General features: G+C 45.5%; 1 protein-coding gene across 2 annotated transcripts in view; it reads left to right on the top strand.

Annotated features, from left to right (window-relative positions):
• Positions 1 to 16,028, top strand: part of LOC138513667 (zinc finger CCCH-type antiviral protein 1-like) — a 406,876-nt gene that overhangs the window by 226,164 nt on the left and 164,684 nt on the right. The window contains exon 8 of one of the 2 annotated variants that reach the window (XM_069628727.1): positions 7,907 to 8,429. The exons of the other annotated variant lie outside the window; for it this stretch is intronic. Within the exon in view, the coding sequence (XP_069484828.1) occupies positions 7,907 to 8,278 (372 nt within the window). The 3' untranslated portion in view covers positions 8,279 to 8,429. Of the gene's footprint in view, positions 1 to 7,906; positions 8,430 to 16,028 lie in introns of those variants that run through there. 2 annotated transcript variants of the gene reach the window in all.

Raw genomic sequence — 16,028 nt, 5'->3', positions numbered from 1 at the left:
GCGCTGGTAGGTTGAACGCCCTTGGGAACTGAAGTTCGGATGAGTAGAGAGAGTAGAGAGAGTCAAAGGTGCGTGTGAGCACCGGATATGTGTGCAGCTGGTGCGGTATTTGTGTAATAGCTGCTTCTTAGCGGTAGGTGTGGTGGTTGAGAGATCAGGAGTATGTGTTCGTTCTGGCAGGATTTATCCAGACCTGATGTGGCTGTGTTAGGCCTGAGGAGAACGCCTGGCTGGGGTGTGTGTAACCAGCAGTGTTTACATATAGTGATGTGGAGTATGTGGCGGATGTAGGTATGAGAACAGTTATACCGAATGGTGTCATAGTATCTCTGTGTTCTAGTTGAGTGGTGGTGTAAAGAAGAGGGTAAGCGTATGATAGGTTATATGCCCTTTCAAACGTTCCATGCAGTCCGAACCATACTATATACGTCGCGCTAATAGGCACTTTCTCAATTCAACTTAATACAGGGAGGGTATTAGGCATAATTCTAAAATCAACTTTGCACAGAGCGGTTATTAGGGAGATTGATTGGTTCAGCCGGGCACGCTATTAGACTATCAGGATATTGGGCACACTTCTAAATTCAACTTCTAAATGCACTTCTAAATTCAACTTTCACTTATAAGCTATTGGGCACGCTTCTAAATTCAACTTTCCCAGAGAGGCTATTGGGCGCACTTTTAAATTCAACTTTCACGGAGAGACTATTGGGCACCCTTCTAAATTCAATTTTCACATAGAGTATATTGGGCACACTTCTAAATTCAATTTCACATAGAGTATATTGGGCACACTTCTAAATTCAATTTCACATAGAGTATATTGGGCACACTTCTAAATTCAACTTTCACAGAGAGGCTATTGGGTAGACCTCTAGATTCAGCTTTCACAGAGAGGCAACTGGGTTTTGGAACATTTTAACCTTGCACATAGCACCTTACAGTGCAGTGCAATGGGGATACTTTTGTATGTCACTAGCCTTTTACACTTGGGCTTTTTGGTTACTTTTATATGTGCTTAAAGACAAGGTGGTGGCGGCAGCAGATATATTTTTAAACCATTTTTGTGTTATTTCTAGTGTGCACATTTGCAGCTACTGCGTATGGCTACAAAATGTGACTCGTGTCCTAAAATGGCCATGCCACGAGAATTTCACCTGTTTTCTGGCCATATTGTAATTTGGCCGGCCTTGCCATGTCAGGAAATCCCATATAAAGTTATGTACTTTGCAGGTGAAGCTGCTGCTTTCGCCGACTAGTGATGTCTTTGTGTGAATGTGGCACAGGAAGTGGATGGGACTGTCTGGTCCCACTTCACATCTGTGGGGCCAGAAATTCTGGGTGTGGGGCATGAGTGAAACCAGTAGTTGTCCCTGATTGGACCATTGGTGGTCTTGGACTTGCTTCCAGGCTGGATTTTGGATAAGAAGAGGACTCCTGCCGCCATTTCTTCAGATCAGCATTGGAGCCAAGAATCCCTCATAGAAGAACGGCTGACTGAAGATCTGAAGAAGACTCCTGAAGAGGCCTGCCATCCCTTCCTGCGTCTGGCCCGGTGAAACCCTGCTGGACTACCTGATCTGCAAGGGTTCTTTTCTCGAGGATCCAGCCACCCTGAGCCTTCGAAAGTGTCCTTGGACCACCCAGTGGACTGACCAGCTCTCCAGTGGACTACCTCAGTAGAACAGTCACTGTTCCGCGTTTGCAGACAGAGCTTTGGTGGTCGCTTTCCAGCCGAATTTCTGCATCCCAACATGCATCAGGTATACTGTCCTGGAATGGCTTCTTCAACCGCGACTGGTAGGACGCCTGCGTCGTCTGTGTGCTGTGGCCATCGCAGGTGTCCACCTTCCCCTATCCTGTTAAGTGTCCTGAAGAGGGCTGGATTGGTGAATCTTGCATTTCTCTGTCACCATGGCTTGCACTGTGCTCCTGGACCCAACCCGAAGAATCCTTTCACCCGTAGCTCCTGGGCACCTCTCACCAGAACCAACGGCAGGAAATTCAACCTCCAGCCACCCGCAGACAACCCAGAAAGTCATCTGGGAAAATCAGAGTCAGGGGGTAAGTAAAGGCATAGCATTTGTCCTCCCCTGTCCTCCATAGAATAACATTGAGAACAAGTCCCTTTGTATCACTCCATTCCACTGCCTTTTGGTCATTGAACTGGTGTACTACCATCTGAAAGCTAAGAACACATTTTGCTTACCTAGTAACTTTGTTGTATCTCATCTTTTAAACAATCCCCAACACAAATAACTTACCTGCTACAGATACATTCTTGGCAGAAGCACTGTGGTTCCTGTGACTTTTGTGCACCCCATTTCTCTTAGGGATTGGACTGCTGAAGTTAGGGAAAATAATTTGGGACTTTGTTCCAACTTTACTGCATCACTTTACTTACCTCCTTTATTGTGTGGTGGATCAGGAGGACACAGACTCGGAGCTTCCATTTTGACTTGATTTTTAGAAAAGAATATGTATAAAGAATGCCTGACTTTTCCTAAGCTATGGGGTTTCCCTACCTAACCATACTAAACTAGGGCACGCATCAGTAGTCAGTGAGTCCAAAAGCAAGATCTGTCCTCTGTCCAAAACTGATCTATACCTACCACTATTAAAATAACTAAGGCACAGGCGAATGACTCCCTTCTCCTGTGGGCTGCTTTTTTGGCAGGTTCGTTTAATGAAGCAGTCATAGGAAGTTCTTTGCAACTACTTTTATCAAGTCGTAAAGTTCACATTTAGGGGTTTTCCACTTTGAGCTCTTTTGCTCTTCTCTTATTATACACTCTTGATACTCTCTCTTGGTTCAATATCCAAACTGTCTTCATGATTAGGGTAGGCAGTACGGTTTCTTTTACAGTTCTTACTCTCCTTAGGTTTTTCCAACACTTCCTCTTTACTGACACAAGTAGGAGTGCTCCAGTAATTATTCTCAGTTTTCTCTAAGACTTGTTCTTTACTAGGACGAGTATGAGTAGCCCAGCAATGGTTCACACTTTTGTTCCACACTTGCTTCTCACCGGGACGAGTATGAGTAGCCCAGTAATTATTCTCACTCTTATTCGACACTTGTTCCACACTGTGACGAGTATGAGTAGCTGGTAATGATTATCACTCATATTCGACACGTGTTCCTCACTGGGACGAGTATGAGTGTCTCATTAATTATTTTCGTTCCCCTCCCTGGGTCTCCCGCTCTCCCCGTTACCTTTCTGGCTCAGAAATTTGCATCACTGGGCCTCTAGTTTGGACAGGGCTCTCTTCTTTTAATGACAGGACGGTCTAGATTTGCTGCTCTCTCTTCCTTTGGCACACTCTGCAGTGCCCTTCAGTAAGAGGCCTGTGCATCCTTATGGCACTCCTTCTTGCCCTCGGTCACGCCACAACTTCTTGTTCAGTTCCTCCTTGAAACTTGCTCCAGCCCTTCGGCTACTCTCAGCTTTAGTCTCCTGGAGTGCAACTCTGGCAGTTGCATTCGCTCCAGCTTCCTCCCAGCATTGGAAGCCGTGATTGCACGTTTCCTTCAGCTCCGCACAGACAGCAGATTTGGAACTCACGGTTTCCTCTCTTTATCATGTCTCCTCCTCCAAATTTTATGACGCTGCACTGGGACTTCCCCGGCATAGCGTAAAAATTCCTTCTTCTGTGTTATACATGCTCTCGATTTTACTCCAGTGGTTTTCTTTGTCTCAGTACCACACACATGTTTCTTTCCAGGTTTTCTCAAGGCTTTGATATGACAATAGCAAATATCCACTTATTTTCTTGCAGCAGGTTTTATCCACACTGGGTTATAGGTGGATTGGGTAGAGAGTTCCTGATGAACAGGAGTCCTTGTCCCCAAGAGGGGAGTCTCTCCCGGTGAGTTTCTTCTTGCCTCTACCTCTAGGGAGGGTATTGCATAGCGGGCTCACCTCCCTTGCCTCTCATGGAAAGCCTCCCTCCTGGGGAGAAGTGACTGAATCCCGCAATTCATCACAGTTGATTTAAGGCATTGAATGTACTTTAAAAACCTATATTGAATGTAAATATGTTTATTATTGAGTAGTGTGTGATAATGTCACCTGCTTGTTTAATCTTTTAGTGTGTATTTAAGGCCTAGAATAAATATTGTATTTTAATACAATTCTAGCTAAATTGAATTTTTGTGTGCTTCACTGGGTGGACTCATTGTGTAACCCTGACCCCATTCACACTCTCCTGGGAATACCCTGGACTTATCTACACGTTTAACTTGATTGGGTTTTGGCTAACCTCTCCGAGGTCCCCTCTTCAGTATTAACCAGCGTGGCTTCCTAAAATCTGTCTACCAGGCCAGGTTCTAGAAATCCATCTTAATGATAGCCCATAGAGCTCATAGGCCAGGGGGCTTTTTAAGCACCCCAATTTTCCCCAAGGGCGATTATATGAACCTGCTTTGGTTTTGGATTGTAGACTGATGGCAGCTTTAAATTACTTTTGGTTTCACAAGGGGTGCAAGCCAATTTACTGAATTGGTCACTCAATGCTCCTACTGAGCATCCATTGAGGTACTGATGTATTTTTTAAGTCTTACTCTTGCAAATTTTGTTTCTTTGGCGTTCTTTTGTTTGGGGAAACCATGATATAGGCCTAAAAAGGCAATTCTGCACACATGGGTTCATGTAAGCCCTGTTCTCCAACCCTTTAAAGTGGTTATGGCTGGTTTAGACCAGTCCATGCTCTCAGAGATGGCCATTACACATCCTGTGGGGGTGGTACGGGGATGGTTCACAGTTATAGGAGCCAACCTGATTGGCTGGCTGTGCGTGTGGAATAACTAGGAGAAACTCAGTTCCTTACCTGAGGTCTGTGGGATTTTCAGAAGAGAGGCAGGTTTACTTACCTGCTGGAGGATTTTCGACATTTTGGGCCGTTGCTGCATTTTTAGGTCCATACTGGCAGGGCCCTTTGTCCTGGGTTTAGCTCTGGTGCAGATGTTTGGCTGATGGGCATTCCTGCTAGGCCTTCCTCATCCTTCCACTGGTCCTCCTCATTGCCTGGGCCAGGGTTCCAGTGCTGGGGCAATTTTCTGTGCTGTTTTACCAACGCTTCTCATTTCTTCATCTGGGTGTGCCGCCTGGGTGTTGAAAACTGTAGTCACATGTAAGGGTATTGAGTCCCAAGTACCCCACCTTGTCCACTCATCCAGGCCGTCCTGGGTTGCCCCCACCAACGTCTTTTGGGATCATCTGCAGTTGGTGGGCTGCCTTCCTTTTCTCATCAAGCTGCTGAAGCCTGTTTTGCTGCATTTTTTCACCACCCTGGCACCACCGCCATAATTGATTATACTTCTGGGTGGTGCGTTCCACTCCAAGGAAGGGTGATCGTTCTTTTTGGTCGTCGTTGGTCTGGGATTCAAGGCCCTGTATGACCGGATCCCTCAAATCACCCTGCAAAAGAAGAACTCCTCTCACCTGGTTGTTTTGCCTTGTAGGAAGAATATCGTCAGGTACAACAACTGTGAGTACTTACCTCTGGGCACTGGTTTGATGAGTTATTCTCAATACTTACTTTCAGGGGTCTCTGTGGTCGAAGATTTCTTCAGGCCTGCTTCAACTGCGTTTCTCCAATGACTGGCAATGGGGCTGAATCCCACTTGACTGCATCTCCTCCCGGGGATGCTGGGTCTCAAACCTGGCCCAGGATCTCTTCAGAGAGGTCCTCTCCGGTGTCCCCTGGGGTGGGATGTCACCATCTATATGCCTGTGTTGTAGAACAGAGACATACCTTCCTTTTCACCACAACTGCAGAACTGCCATCTGACCTTTCCCTGTACATCCTATAGAACTTTACAAATGTACATTAAACTCTTCCCAACGTGACTTTTACAGGTACTTACCTGGCCACTGTTATTCTTCCTGGGTTCCCTCAGGGTCCCTGGAGTTTGATGTCCAAAGACTTGACCTTTAGCATGAGTCCTTGATTTTAAACGTATTTTTGAAGTCTTACATTCCACTTCTGTCCACTTCTGTCCCTGAGAAATACTTGGTTACACAGTGTTACTGTAAAGTTTCACTGTATCTCTTTTGCCATTGGGTTACATGGTTGCACATGCATTACCCAGTGTCTGCTTAAACCTCTCCCTAACAAGTGTCGACCCTGCTCCAAATGTATCTGGAGAGCTTGGTGTGAACATTGCAGATTGGCAAGTAGAATAAGATGATAGATGATACCTTTCATCAGTGGAAGTCCCGGTCCAGAAGTGAAATCATGCGGGTGACCCGGAAGGCCTGCCCTAGAGGAAAGCCTATCCCGGAAGTGATGTAGTGATGATTAACTGGAATTTATGCCATAGCGGAAGTGTTACCCTGGATGTGACATCATAGGTGGTAGCTGTGAGGCCCCACAAAGCCTACAGTCCCTAGGGGCCCCCACCAGGGGTCCCCCAGAAGTCCAAACATGCTGGGTGACCTATTCCGGAAGGGGCCTAGTGTTTTTCGCCTGAAAGACTCGCCTCTTTTAGGTTATGGGAATGTGGGTTGACCATGCTGTCCCGGATGTCCCCCCAAATACCCGGAAGTGTGTCGCAGTTTTTGCACTGGGGTCACCTGGAGATGATGTCTGCGCGGGGCCATCTTTAGGGTTGAGATGGATGTATATATACAGAGGGTGTTTGGGAGGGAGGTACACACCGCTCCTGAAGCCCTGAAAAAACCTGCTTGCGCAGAGCTCACAATACCCAGAATTATGAAGCGCTACAGCTACTACTCTAAGAATAATCCAGGGGCCGATGAACACAATTCAAAATTACTACAGCCCTGAACGTCTGCCAGCAACAATGCCAACCGCTGATGGGGAGCCTGATTATGACACTGCTGTGGATAAGCTGTGTGAACGCCTTGATGTGATGACTTTTAATGACATGTCACAGGCTGTTTCCCCTATCAAGACTTCTGATGATTGCGGGGATGGTGTAGATGCTGCTATGGCGGATGCCGACTACACAGATGCAGACTACGTAGATATGGATGAGTCTATTAAGTCTCTTAAAAAGCCCCTGTATGAGGACCTGGGTGTTTTAGAGGAGCTGTTTCCAGAGGCAGCCATGACGCCGGAGTTAGAACCATCTTCCGATGAAGACAAGTTGTTTATGGACGTCGCTAGCGCCTGTGAGAGGGAAGATGCTGGTTCTGAAATGTGCATTATGGTATGTAATACAGTGTGTGTGTGTGTGTTTGTGTGTGTGTGTGTTTGTAAAGAAAAAACAAACCTGTAAAAATACACGTTCAAGACTTAAACTTCTTTCTTTTTTGAATTGCAGAAAACGGCAGATAAACTTGACAGAGCTGAGAGTCAGGGCTCTTCATTCAATACCGTCAATTTTTACTGTGTGTGCTGTTAAGAAATGATCGAAAGTACAGCAACCCAAGGTCGTAAACTATGACCGTTTTGGATTCTTTAACGGATCAGGCTTTTGCAGCGTGTGTTGTAAAATATGTTTGAAGCGTGACGATTACCAGTGGTGCTATGGCCATAAATGCGAAGACCCGCAGCAGGATGCTTATGATTGTTTACTCCCGCATTATCATGCTAGAGCAATACAGCGGATATGTTTTATGCTGAATTCATATAAAGTTTTTCAGATGTTTAAGGGTGTTCATAAATCCATGGGTAAGCATGTACATGGTAGTGTGGAGGGTCTACTATCAAAAACATTCCTAGAAATATACACATGTCGCAATCCAGAGAAAAAAATGTGATCTTTACAGTTGGCCGGGCCTGTGGCTTTTAGAAACAGAGGTGCCCGTTTAATGCACAAATGCTTTTCTAACCTATACAGTTTTGGGAAGAGCCATAAGGAGTGTCCGGTACGCTGAAAGCTTTTTTAAAGATAAAAATAAAATAAACCTGCTCCTTATATGTGTACCTTTGTTTCTAGGGTAGCGTTTCTGGAGGACAAGCCATGCGTGTGGAGCGTGACCTGAAGCCTGGACGTATGTGTGTGGAAAAACTGTTATACACTATGCTAAAAGAGAGAATGGCTGTAAAGGCCCCACACATGTTGAAATATCTTCTGATACCTACACTCCGACATGAGAGGATTTGTAAAAGTGCAATCTGTATAGGGGACATCTGTACCACCATCAAGATGCCGGCTGGGGATGAATCCGGCTATGTTTTCCAATACGATGTGGGATCTTTATACCTGTGCCCTAGAACAGTATTGCAGCAACGCGTGGATGAGCGGTATGCAGGATACTTCGCATTAAAGGTTATGTTTTACATGCCCCTGAACTATCTGAACGTTTAAATGCTACGAGTATCTGGTGTCTGCAGAGTTATAGACGTGGTGCCCGGTAGGACGTGTCTAGCGTGATTTATAAGGTGGCCAAGAAAATATCAGAGCTGTTAACACTCACGCCTTACATGTATAATATCCATTATAAAAAATAAAATGTCTTACACCAGTCTGGTCTCTGGTTATTTTTTTGTAGTGCATCAATGGATAACAACACACGTTCAAGATTGCATAAAAGCTATTATGATAAAAGCAGTGTTGGGCGTTATGGGGATGTGGATGCTCTTTATCAAAAATGACACTGTAATAAACACCCCGTCACACGTGGAGCTGTTAAGGCCTGGCTATCTGGCCAGGAGACATATACCCTTCATAAAAATGCTAGAAAACGTTTTAAAACAGACCAGCAGTGGCAGTCTGATTTAGTAGATGCATGTCCTTTTGAAAAGCAGAACAATGATGCACGGAACATCTTGACGTTGATAGATGTTCTATTAAAATAAACTTTTGCCAAGGTCTTGAGGGATAAAACTGGTTCAAGAGTGACAGCGGCTTTCAAGCATATCTTCAGCAATCGACGAGTACCTGTAAAATTACAAACTGATGCCGGAAAGGAGTTTTTAAATAAACCACTCCAAGACCTTCTAAAGCAACACAGCGTGCATCATTTTATAACACACACTGAGGTTAAAGCAGCGGTTGTTGAACGTTTTAATAAAACCTTGAAATCTAAACTATGGAGATATTTCACAGCCTATAATACACAACGCTACGTGGATATGTTACAGTCTTTTATAGATGTGTATAATGACAGCTATCACCGGTCTATTAAAATGATTCCAAACTCTGTAACGTCTGACAACTCATTAGCAGCTTGGAGAAACCTGTATGCTGACAGGTTATCGGAGAAGATCAAGAAAACAACCTTACGGGTAGGGGACCACATCAGAGTATCCAAATTAAAAGGTGTCTTTACAAAAGGTTACCATCAATCCTTTACCGATGACATTTTCATAGTGGCAAAAGCATCAGTGAAAGAGGGGGTATACATATATCTGTTGACTGATTATGCTGGGGAAGTTGTAAGTGGTAATTTCTATACCGAAGAGTTACAAAAGGTGGCCTACGATTCCCAGCATCTTTATAGGGTTGAGAAAGTTATTCAGAGTAAAGGTAAGGGGCCTAAAAAACAGCACCTGGTAAAATGGATGGGCTGGCCTGAGAAAGTTAACAGTTGGGTCAACGCTGCATCTCTAGAGGATCTAAAAAGCAGAGGAGCTCCCTGAGAAGAAGATGGAAAACATAGGATTTTATATAACCTTTAGATACATTCCCCAATGACAAAATATCGTATTATTCTGTTAAGTTGGCTAAACCCGTTAATTTACAAAGATTGTGGGAAGCGGGTCTGATGGAGATTCAGTACCCCCATACGTGGGATACAATGGACAAAAGAGAGGCCTGGTATACCATCAAGCGTGGAGAACCTGCTGAACTGTTACACGTGGGTTTCCCTCATGGCTTTTACCCCACCATACAAATGCTGCTAGATACTATCAACAAATCGATCGCATGCATCGAGCACTATTCAGATATACAGCTGTTTCTGGATAACGCTCGGAGGAAAGTATTTCTAAGATCAGCCGATTTTACCACAGAGTTTATGTGTAGCGGGAAACTTTTCAGGGTGCTGGGAAGCTTTCAACATGTAAAAAGTAATGAAACTCTAGACAGAACACGGGCTGATATTGATGGTGGATTTTACAGTCTCATGATCTACAGCGATGTAGTAGAATACCAAAAGGTTGGTGACTCATATGCACCCCTGATGAGAACTGCCCAAGTCAAGGGTGAAAATAACGGCATTGTTAATATACAATACATTAAAACTGATTATATCCCTGTTTTTATGTGTCATTTTGACATCATCAACATACAGATAAGGGACGATCAGGGTGAACTGATATAATTTAAATACGGGAAGGTCCTAGTGAAACTTCACGTGCGCCCTAGACGGGAGAAAGACATCTAGAACATGGTAATCATGAAGAATTACGGGGAGCTGCATGCTTATAGGGATTATTACCGCAGACAGGCCGGTTATGGAGATCAACCCTACTTTCAAGGAGCGCCTGTTATGCATGGTGAGGGTCTAGGGAGTATTTCCAGAAGTCTTTTTCAGAGAGCCATGCCCTTCCTGCGCAAAGGGTTTTAATTAGCCAAGCAGCATATGAAAATCGCTGCTACAAATATTGCTAAGGATGTGGTGTCTACTGCAACAACTTCTATCGCAAATCGTTTCAACCAACCAACACAAGAGGGTTCTGGCTTTGCTCACGTGGGTAAAAGCCCAGCAAAAAGAAAAAGGAGAGCGTCGAATAGAAGGGGACCTCTGAAGATGCATAATAAACGAAGATCAACAACTAGAGCCGCTCAGAAGAGAAAATGCACGCCGAAGAACAGAAGGAGCAAGCAAAATAAAAACAGACCAAACATCAATATTTTCTAAAAGATGGCTTTTATACACTGTGCCTCAGGGGAATGTGTGAAATCGGAACTAGACCTGTTTGTCATACCCCCAACACAGATGAACATTGAAAATGGTTTTATCATGGAAGTTGTGCCCCTAGCTGCACTATCTCCTTTAGCGCCCATAGAGTTTTACATATCGGGTTCAACAGAGACTTACCTGGATCTGAATGACACTTTACTTTACCTATCCTGTAAAATAACAAAAGCCGATGGGACTGCAATTACAGCTACCGCTAAGGTCGCCACAGGAAATGCCTATCCCGTGGCCACCATTTTCAACCAAGTGGACATTACTCTAGGCGACCGATTGATTGCTCAGAGTGACAATATGCCCGCCAATAGAGCGTACATAAAGCATTCTGAACTACAGCAATGACGCTTTGGACACTCAACTCATTGCAGGGCTTTTTTATAAGGACACAGAGGGCACATGGAGGATTATGCTCCAGATGGCGCCAACACAGGCTTTATAAAGAGAGGATTGTATGAGACAGGTAGCAGAAATGTTGATTTACTAGGGTGTCTACACACTGATCTACTTTTCCAGGAGAAACTTATGGTGAATGGTGTTGATCTGAACATTAAACTCTCTCGAAATAAAGACACCTTCTGCCTCAACAGTGATGATGCAGAAGCATACAAGCTGGTAATAGTATCAGCAAGTTTATTTATTAAAAGAGTCAATGTGTCACCTACGGTCAGACTCGCTCATGCTGACGCTCTACAAGTATCTAAATTAAAATATCCAGTGGAGAGGACATCCTTGAAATCTTCAGTGTACCAGCGGGCAGTCATGTCGCCAGTCAGGATAACTTATTCTTAGGACAACTACCTAAAATAATAATTATTGGTTTTGTGGATAACACTGCTTTTTCAGGGGATTACGCCAGCAATCCTTTTAGTTTTAAACATTACAACATTAACTACGCTGCTCTTTTTAACGACAGGGTAGTCATACCTGCCAAAGCCTACAGTCCCAGTTTTCAACACAAAAATACGATTAGGGAGTATCTGGGTGTAGTCTCCATCAGCGGCAAGCACATGCGTGATAAAGGCTTTGTGATACCTCGTGACGACTACGACAGAGGTTACACCTTGTTGGCGTTTGATTTGAGACCCGATAATGCATCATCAGGCCATTATAATCTGATTAGGAATGGTAATTTACGCATCAAGGTTTGGTTTGCTGCACATTTACCTAACACTGTGAATCTTATTATTATGGCTCTATTTGACTTGGTCATAGAACTCAACAATCAGCATCAGGTGTTGTATGGTATGTAATGGATACCTACCAGATCATGTGTTTCCTCCGTAAAGACAAACATGCTATGAAAACATTCCGGCCCGTGTGTTCGTGTGATAACATTCCATGAGATATACCTGGTGAGCGGCCCGTCAGCCTTGTGGTGAACACAGACCCCAGCATCATGAAGGCACACATTGGATAGCTATGTTTATAGACAATGGTGCAATAACTGTCTTTGATAGTCTGCGGTACTTCCCAAGCCACTCTATATACAGAGGCACTCTATTGGACTATGGAAAACATACAGCACCTGTATTACATTAAAATAGAGCCCAGGTGCAGCATTCTGAAGCAGTGACATGTGGGCAACACGCTTGTTACTTTGTACCTAAAATGTCTGAGAAACAGTCATTGCGGGCGTTCTGAAGCCTATTCTCTTGATCGCAGACAAAATTATCGGATGGTGGCGGATTTTGTGAACAAGAGTAAATATCGCAGACCGCCTGTAAATGCATTTAGCTTTTGTCAGACATGCCCTCTTGTTACTAAACACTAGAGATGTGTACATGTCTAAATAAAAAAACATCTTGTGATTTTAAACAACTGCCTTTTCTATCTTACTTGTTTAATTTTTAATTAATATTTTAAAAAACAAATGCTGTGCTAGACAAGATGGAAAGGATTAGACGCAAAACATTTCTAAAAACAGAGGACGGTTTAAAACCTTACTGTCTAAACGGATCTGGACGAAATCATTAGGCCCGACCGTTTCAAGGATTTGTGAGACGAGCCTTACAACCGCCTCTGTTATCATTAATAAACCTTGTCCGGTAGATCTTAATTGATCTAAATTTACAAAGCGGAAAACTTCATAGTATTCAACACTTCTAAACTTTGGTAGATCTCTCTGGAATGTTCCCATACTCTGTAAAAGAAAGTGTCAGTTTCGGACGGCGGGGGTGTGCTTTAGGGTTGTGACGCTAAATCTTTCAGCACACGCTGCATGATGATTATTTTTGCTTTTCTCAAACGTTTCAAAAAACATTTTCCGCTGCCTGCGGGTTCGAAACCATTTGAAACGCCAAGTCGGTAAATCTTTTACAGGTAAGTGCCGCTTTAACAGGGTTTGATGGTGTGATTGTATCCTTCAACACTAGCATTGGTGTCTTAGGCTATGCGCTTAAGTCTGCATCGTCTGTACACAGCCAGGGGTCGACCTCAGATCTTAAAGATGTTTTGGGGCCTGCAAAATTAGGCCTGGTCTGTATAAGATTTTTTAACAACCATTTCTTTTTTTGTGTACGTTTTTAAGAGTTAGGTTTTTTTTTTATTTTTCATAATTTTTTTAGGTGGGGTATTCGCCCTGTTTTTAGATTCCTTAGTGAAAAGGACGTGTTTGGCCTTAGAAACACGCTTACGCATAGCTGCTAAAGATTTTTTAACAAGGCAGTGTCTCAATCAACAGGCCTGGCGTCATAATCTAATGTTGTTACGCGGCCCTAATAAATGTTTTCCTTTTTGACTTTTTAAAGCTGGTAACAGAAATAATTGTTTAACAACACTACCCCTTTTAGAGTCTCGAGTATTTACACAGGCGTTCGGTGTCTTAAGATGTTTAGACTTTGGGGACTTTAAGGTCTGTTTATTATGGTCTGCACAATAAATGACAGTTGTACGGTGCTGCTTGTTTACACCATTGGGCCCTCTGTAAGAAAGATCAAGGGGTTTCGGGACATAGCCTGATCCACAGATAACCGAGGCGTATACAAAATCTTGAGGCTCTATTTTTAAGGGGGAGTCTGAAATAACTATGACCGGCTCTTTTAGGGGCGAATCAGTAATTATTATAACAGACTCAGATTATAGGTCAGCACTGGTGCTCTGGTCAACACTAAGGCGTTCTAGATATTCAGAATTAGTAACACACAGCTCAATGTTGGGACTCGTTGGTGAGAACACATATGGTGGTGTGATCTCTCCAAAACCGGAGGACCACGGGCTGGGGCTACCCGAGGCTCCGACTAAAAGGGTTTTGGAGCTCACAATTAGTAACTCTGGGCTCTGTATAATGTCACCCCAATCTGTGCCTCCGGGGTAGGGCTAAAATTCACAGGGTCTAGAACAGTAGTGCTGTGCGAAGGCATACAAGATTCAATAGGTTGTGGTATAGGTGTGTTGTGAGCTCTAACACTTTGTTGATTAGTGTTGTAAATAGCGTCACGAGAACGCTGCGTACCTGTTCGTCCGGTTGGATTCCTTGATGATGAGGCCAGGCTGTCGGATGACCCGGAGAGATGTGACGGATGGCGCGGGGAACCAGCCCAACACCAGCCCGAATGGAACCGGATTGGAGGTGAACCGGCTCCCAACGCCACGGGTTGGCTCACCCCTGATTGAGTGGCGTCAGGACAGTGCAAGCACTGGCAGGGGGAGCCTCTGAGTTGATGGTCCGGGGTCCTTGGTGGGATTCCGATGGTAGGCAGGTCCGGGGACTGGAAGCTGAACGGTCCCTCCAGGGACGAAGACAAGGAAGCAAGAAGAGCAGGCCGGTCAGGAGGAAGTACGGAACAAGAGGGGAAGCTCAGAGCGGATAGGAACTGGAAGGACTGGGCAGAGACTTGAACCAAGGAGGGCGAGCGGGACTTCTGGAGCTGAAGGAAGGGGAAGAAGGAAAGAGGAAGGACAAGGCGAAGGGCAGGGGTTCCCCAGGCAGAACAAGGGAAGAGGAGGGCAGGGGTTCCCCAGGCAGAACAAGGGAAGGAGGAGGACAGGAGTTCCCCAGGCAGAACAAGGGGAAGTGGAAGGCAGAGGTTCCCCAGGCAGAACGAGGGAAATAAGCAAGGCGGCAAAGACACGATCCGAACAAACCGCGTTGAGACGCGGTTTGGAAAAGGATCAGGGCTCCTTAAATAGGCCCGCCAGCACCTGGGAGGCCTGTAACGCAAGCCGTGCCGTCTCCCCGGCAACGGACACCCCACAACGAGGCTTGAGCCGCACGCCCTCCCGAACCGAGCATCCTGCGCACTGCGCATGCGCGGAGCGCGGAGAGCGGGCGCCCGCGCATGCGCGAAGCAGTGCGCGTAGGAGACCCGGAAGCACCAGGGACCCAGGACACCCCCGGACCTCGGAGCCGAAAACGAGGATACAGTCTCCAGGACGGGGAGCGCCGTAGCGGGTAAGGGGACCTCAGGACGGGCGGCGTGACACTATGCCCCCTCCCAGAAAGGCCCGGGGCCCCAGGTTTCCAGGGGAAATGAAGAAAGTATTCACGGATAAGCCGGGGCGCGTGCACATTATAGTGCGGCTCCCAAGTGCGATCACAAGCGGGATAACCCTTCCAATCGATCAGGAACTGGAGCACACCCCGACGAATCCGCGAATCACAGATCTCCTGAACCTCAAATTCAGGAACCCCTTGTACCAGAACAGAGGAGGGCTGAGGACTAGAGCGTCGAAAGACATCCTTCACATAGGGCTTCAGAAGTGAGACATGGAAGACAGGGTGTATCCTCCAAGTGCGGGGCAGCACCAATCGAAAAGCCACTGAGGCCAAACGCTTGGCAATCTTGAAAGGCCCATAGAACCGGGTGCCAATTTGGTAGGTAAATTACGAATAGGTAGATTTTTGGAAGACAGCCAAACCAGATCGCCCACCTGGAGATCGGGCTCCGCGGTTCGGTCCCTATCGGCCTGCTCCTTCATGCGCTCACGTGTCTCTGTAAGGGTTCTCCGGGCCAGGACATGTTGTTTCTGAATATTGAAGACCAAGTGGTCTGCAGACGGAACAGAGCTGGGCACCACAGGTGAGAAAGGAACCAGCTTGGGATGTTGTCCAGCTGAACATAGAAAAGGACTGATGCCGGTGGCAGCATGGGCCGCATTGTTATAGGAAACCTCCGCCAAGTCCAGGTACCTTAGCCAGTTTGACTGAGTGGCATTGGCATAGCAACGTAAGTATTGCTCCAGGGTTTGATTCGTCCT

Source organism: Ambystoma mexicanum, chromosome 12 (genome assembly GCF_040938575.1).
Source record: "Ambystoma mexicanum isolate Mex_15411 chromosome 12, UKY_AmexF1_1, whole genome shotgun sequence".
Lineage (NCBI taxonomy): Eukaryota > Metazoa > Chordata > Amphibia > Caudata > Ambystomatidae > Ambystoma > Ambystoma mexicanum.
This window is presented reverse-complemented; position numbering and strand designations above follow the sequence as displayed.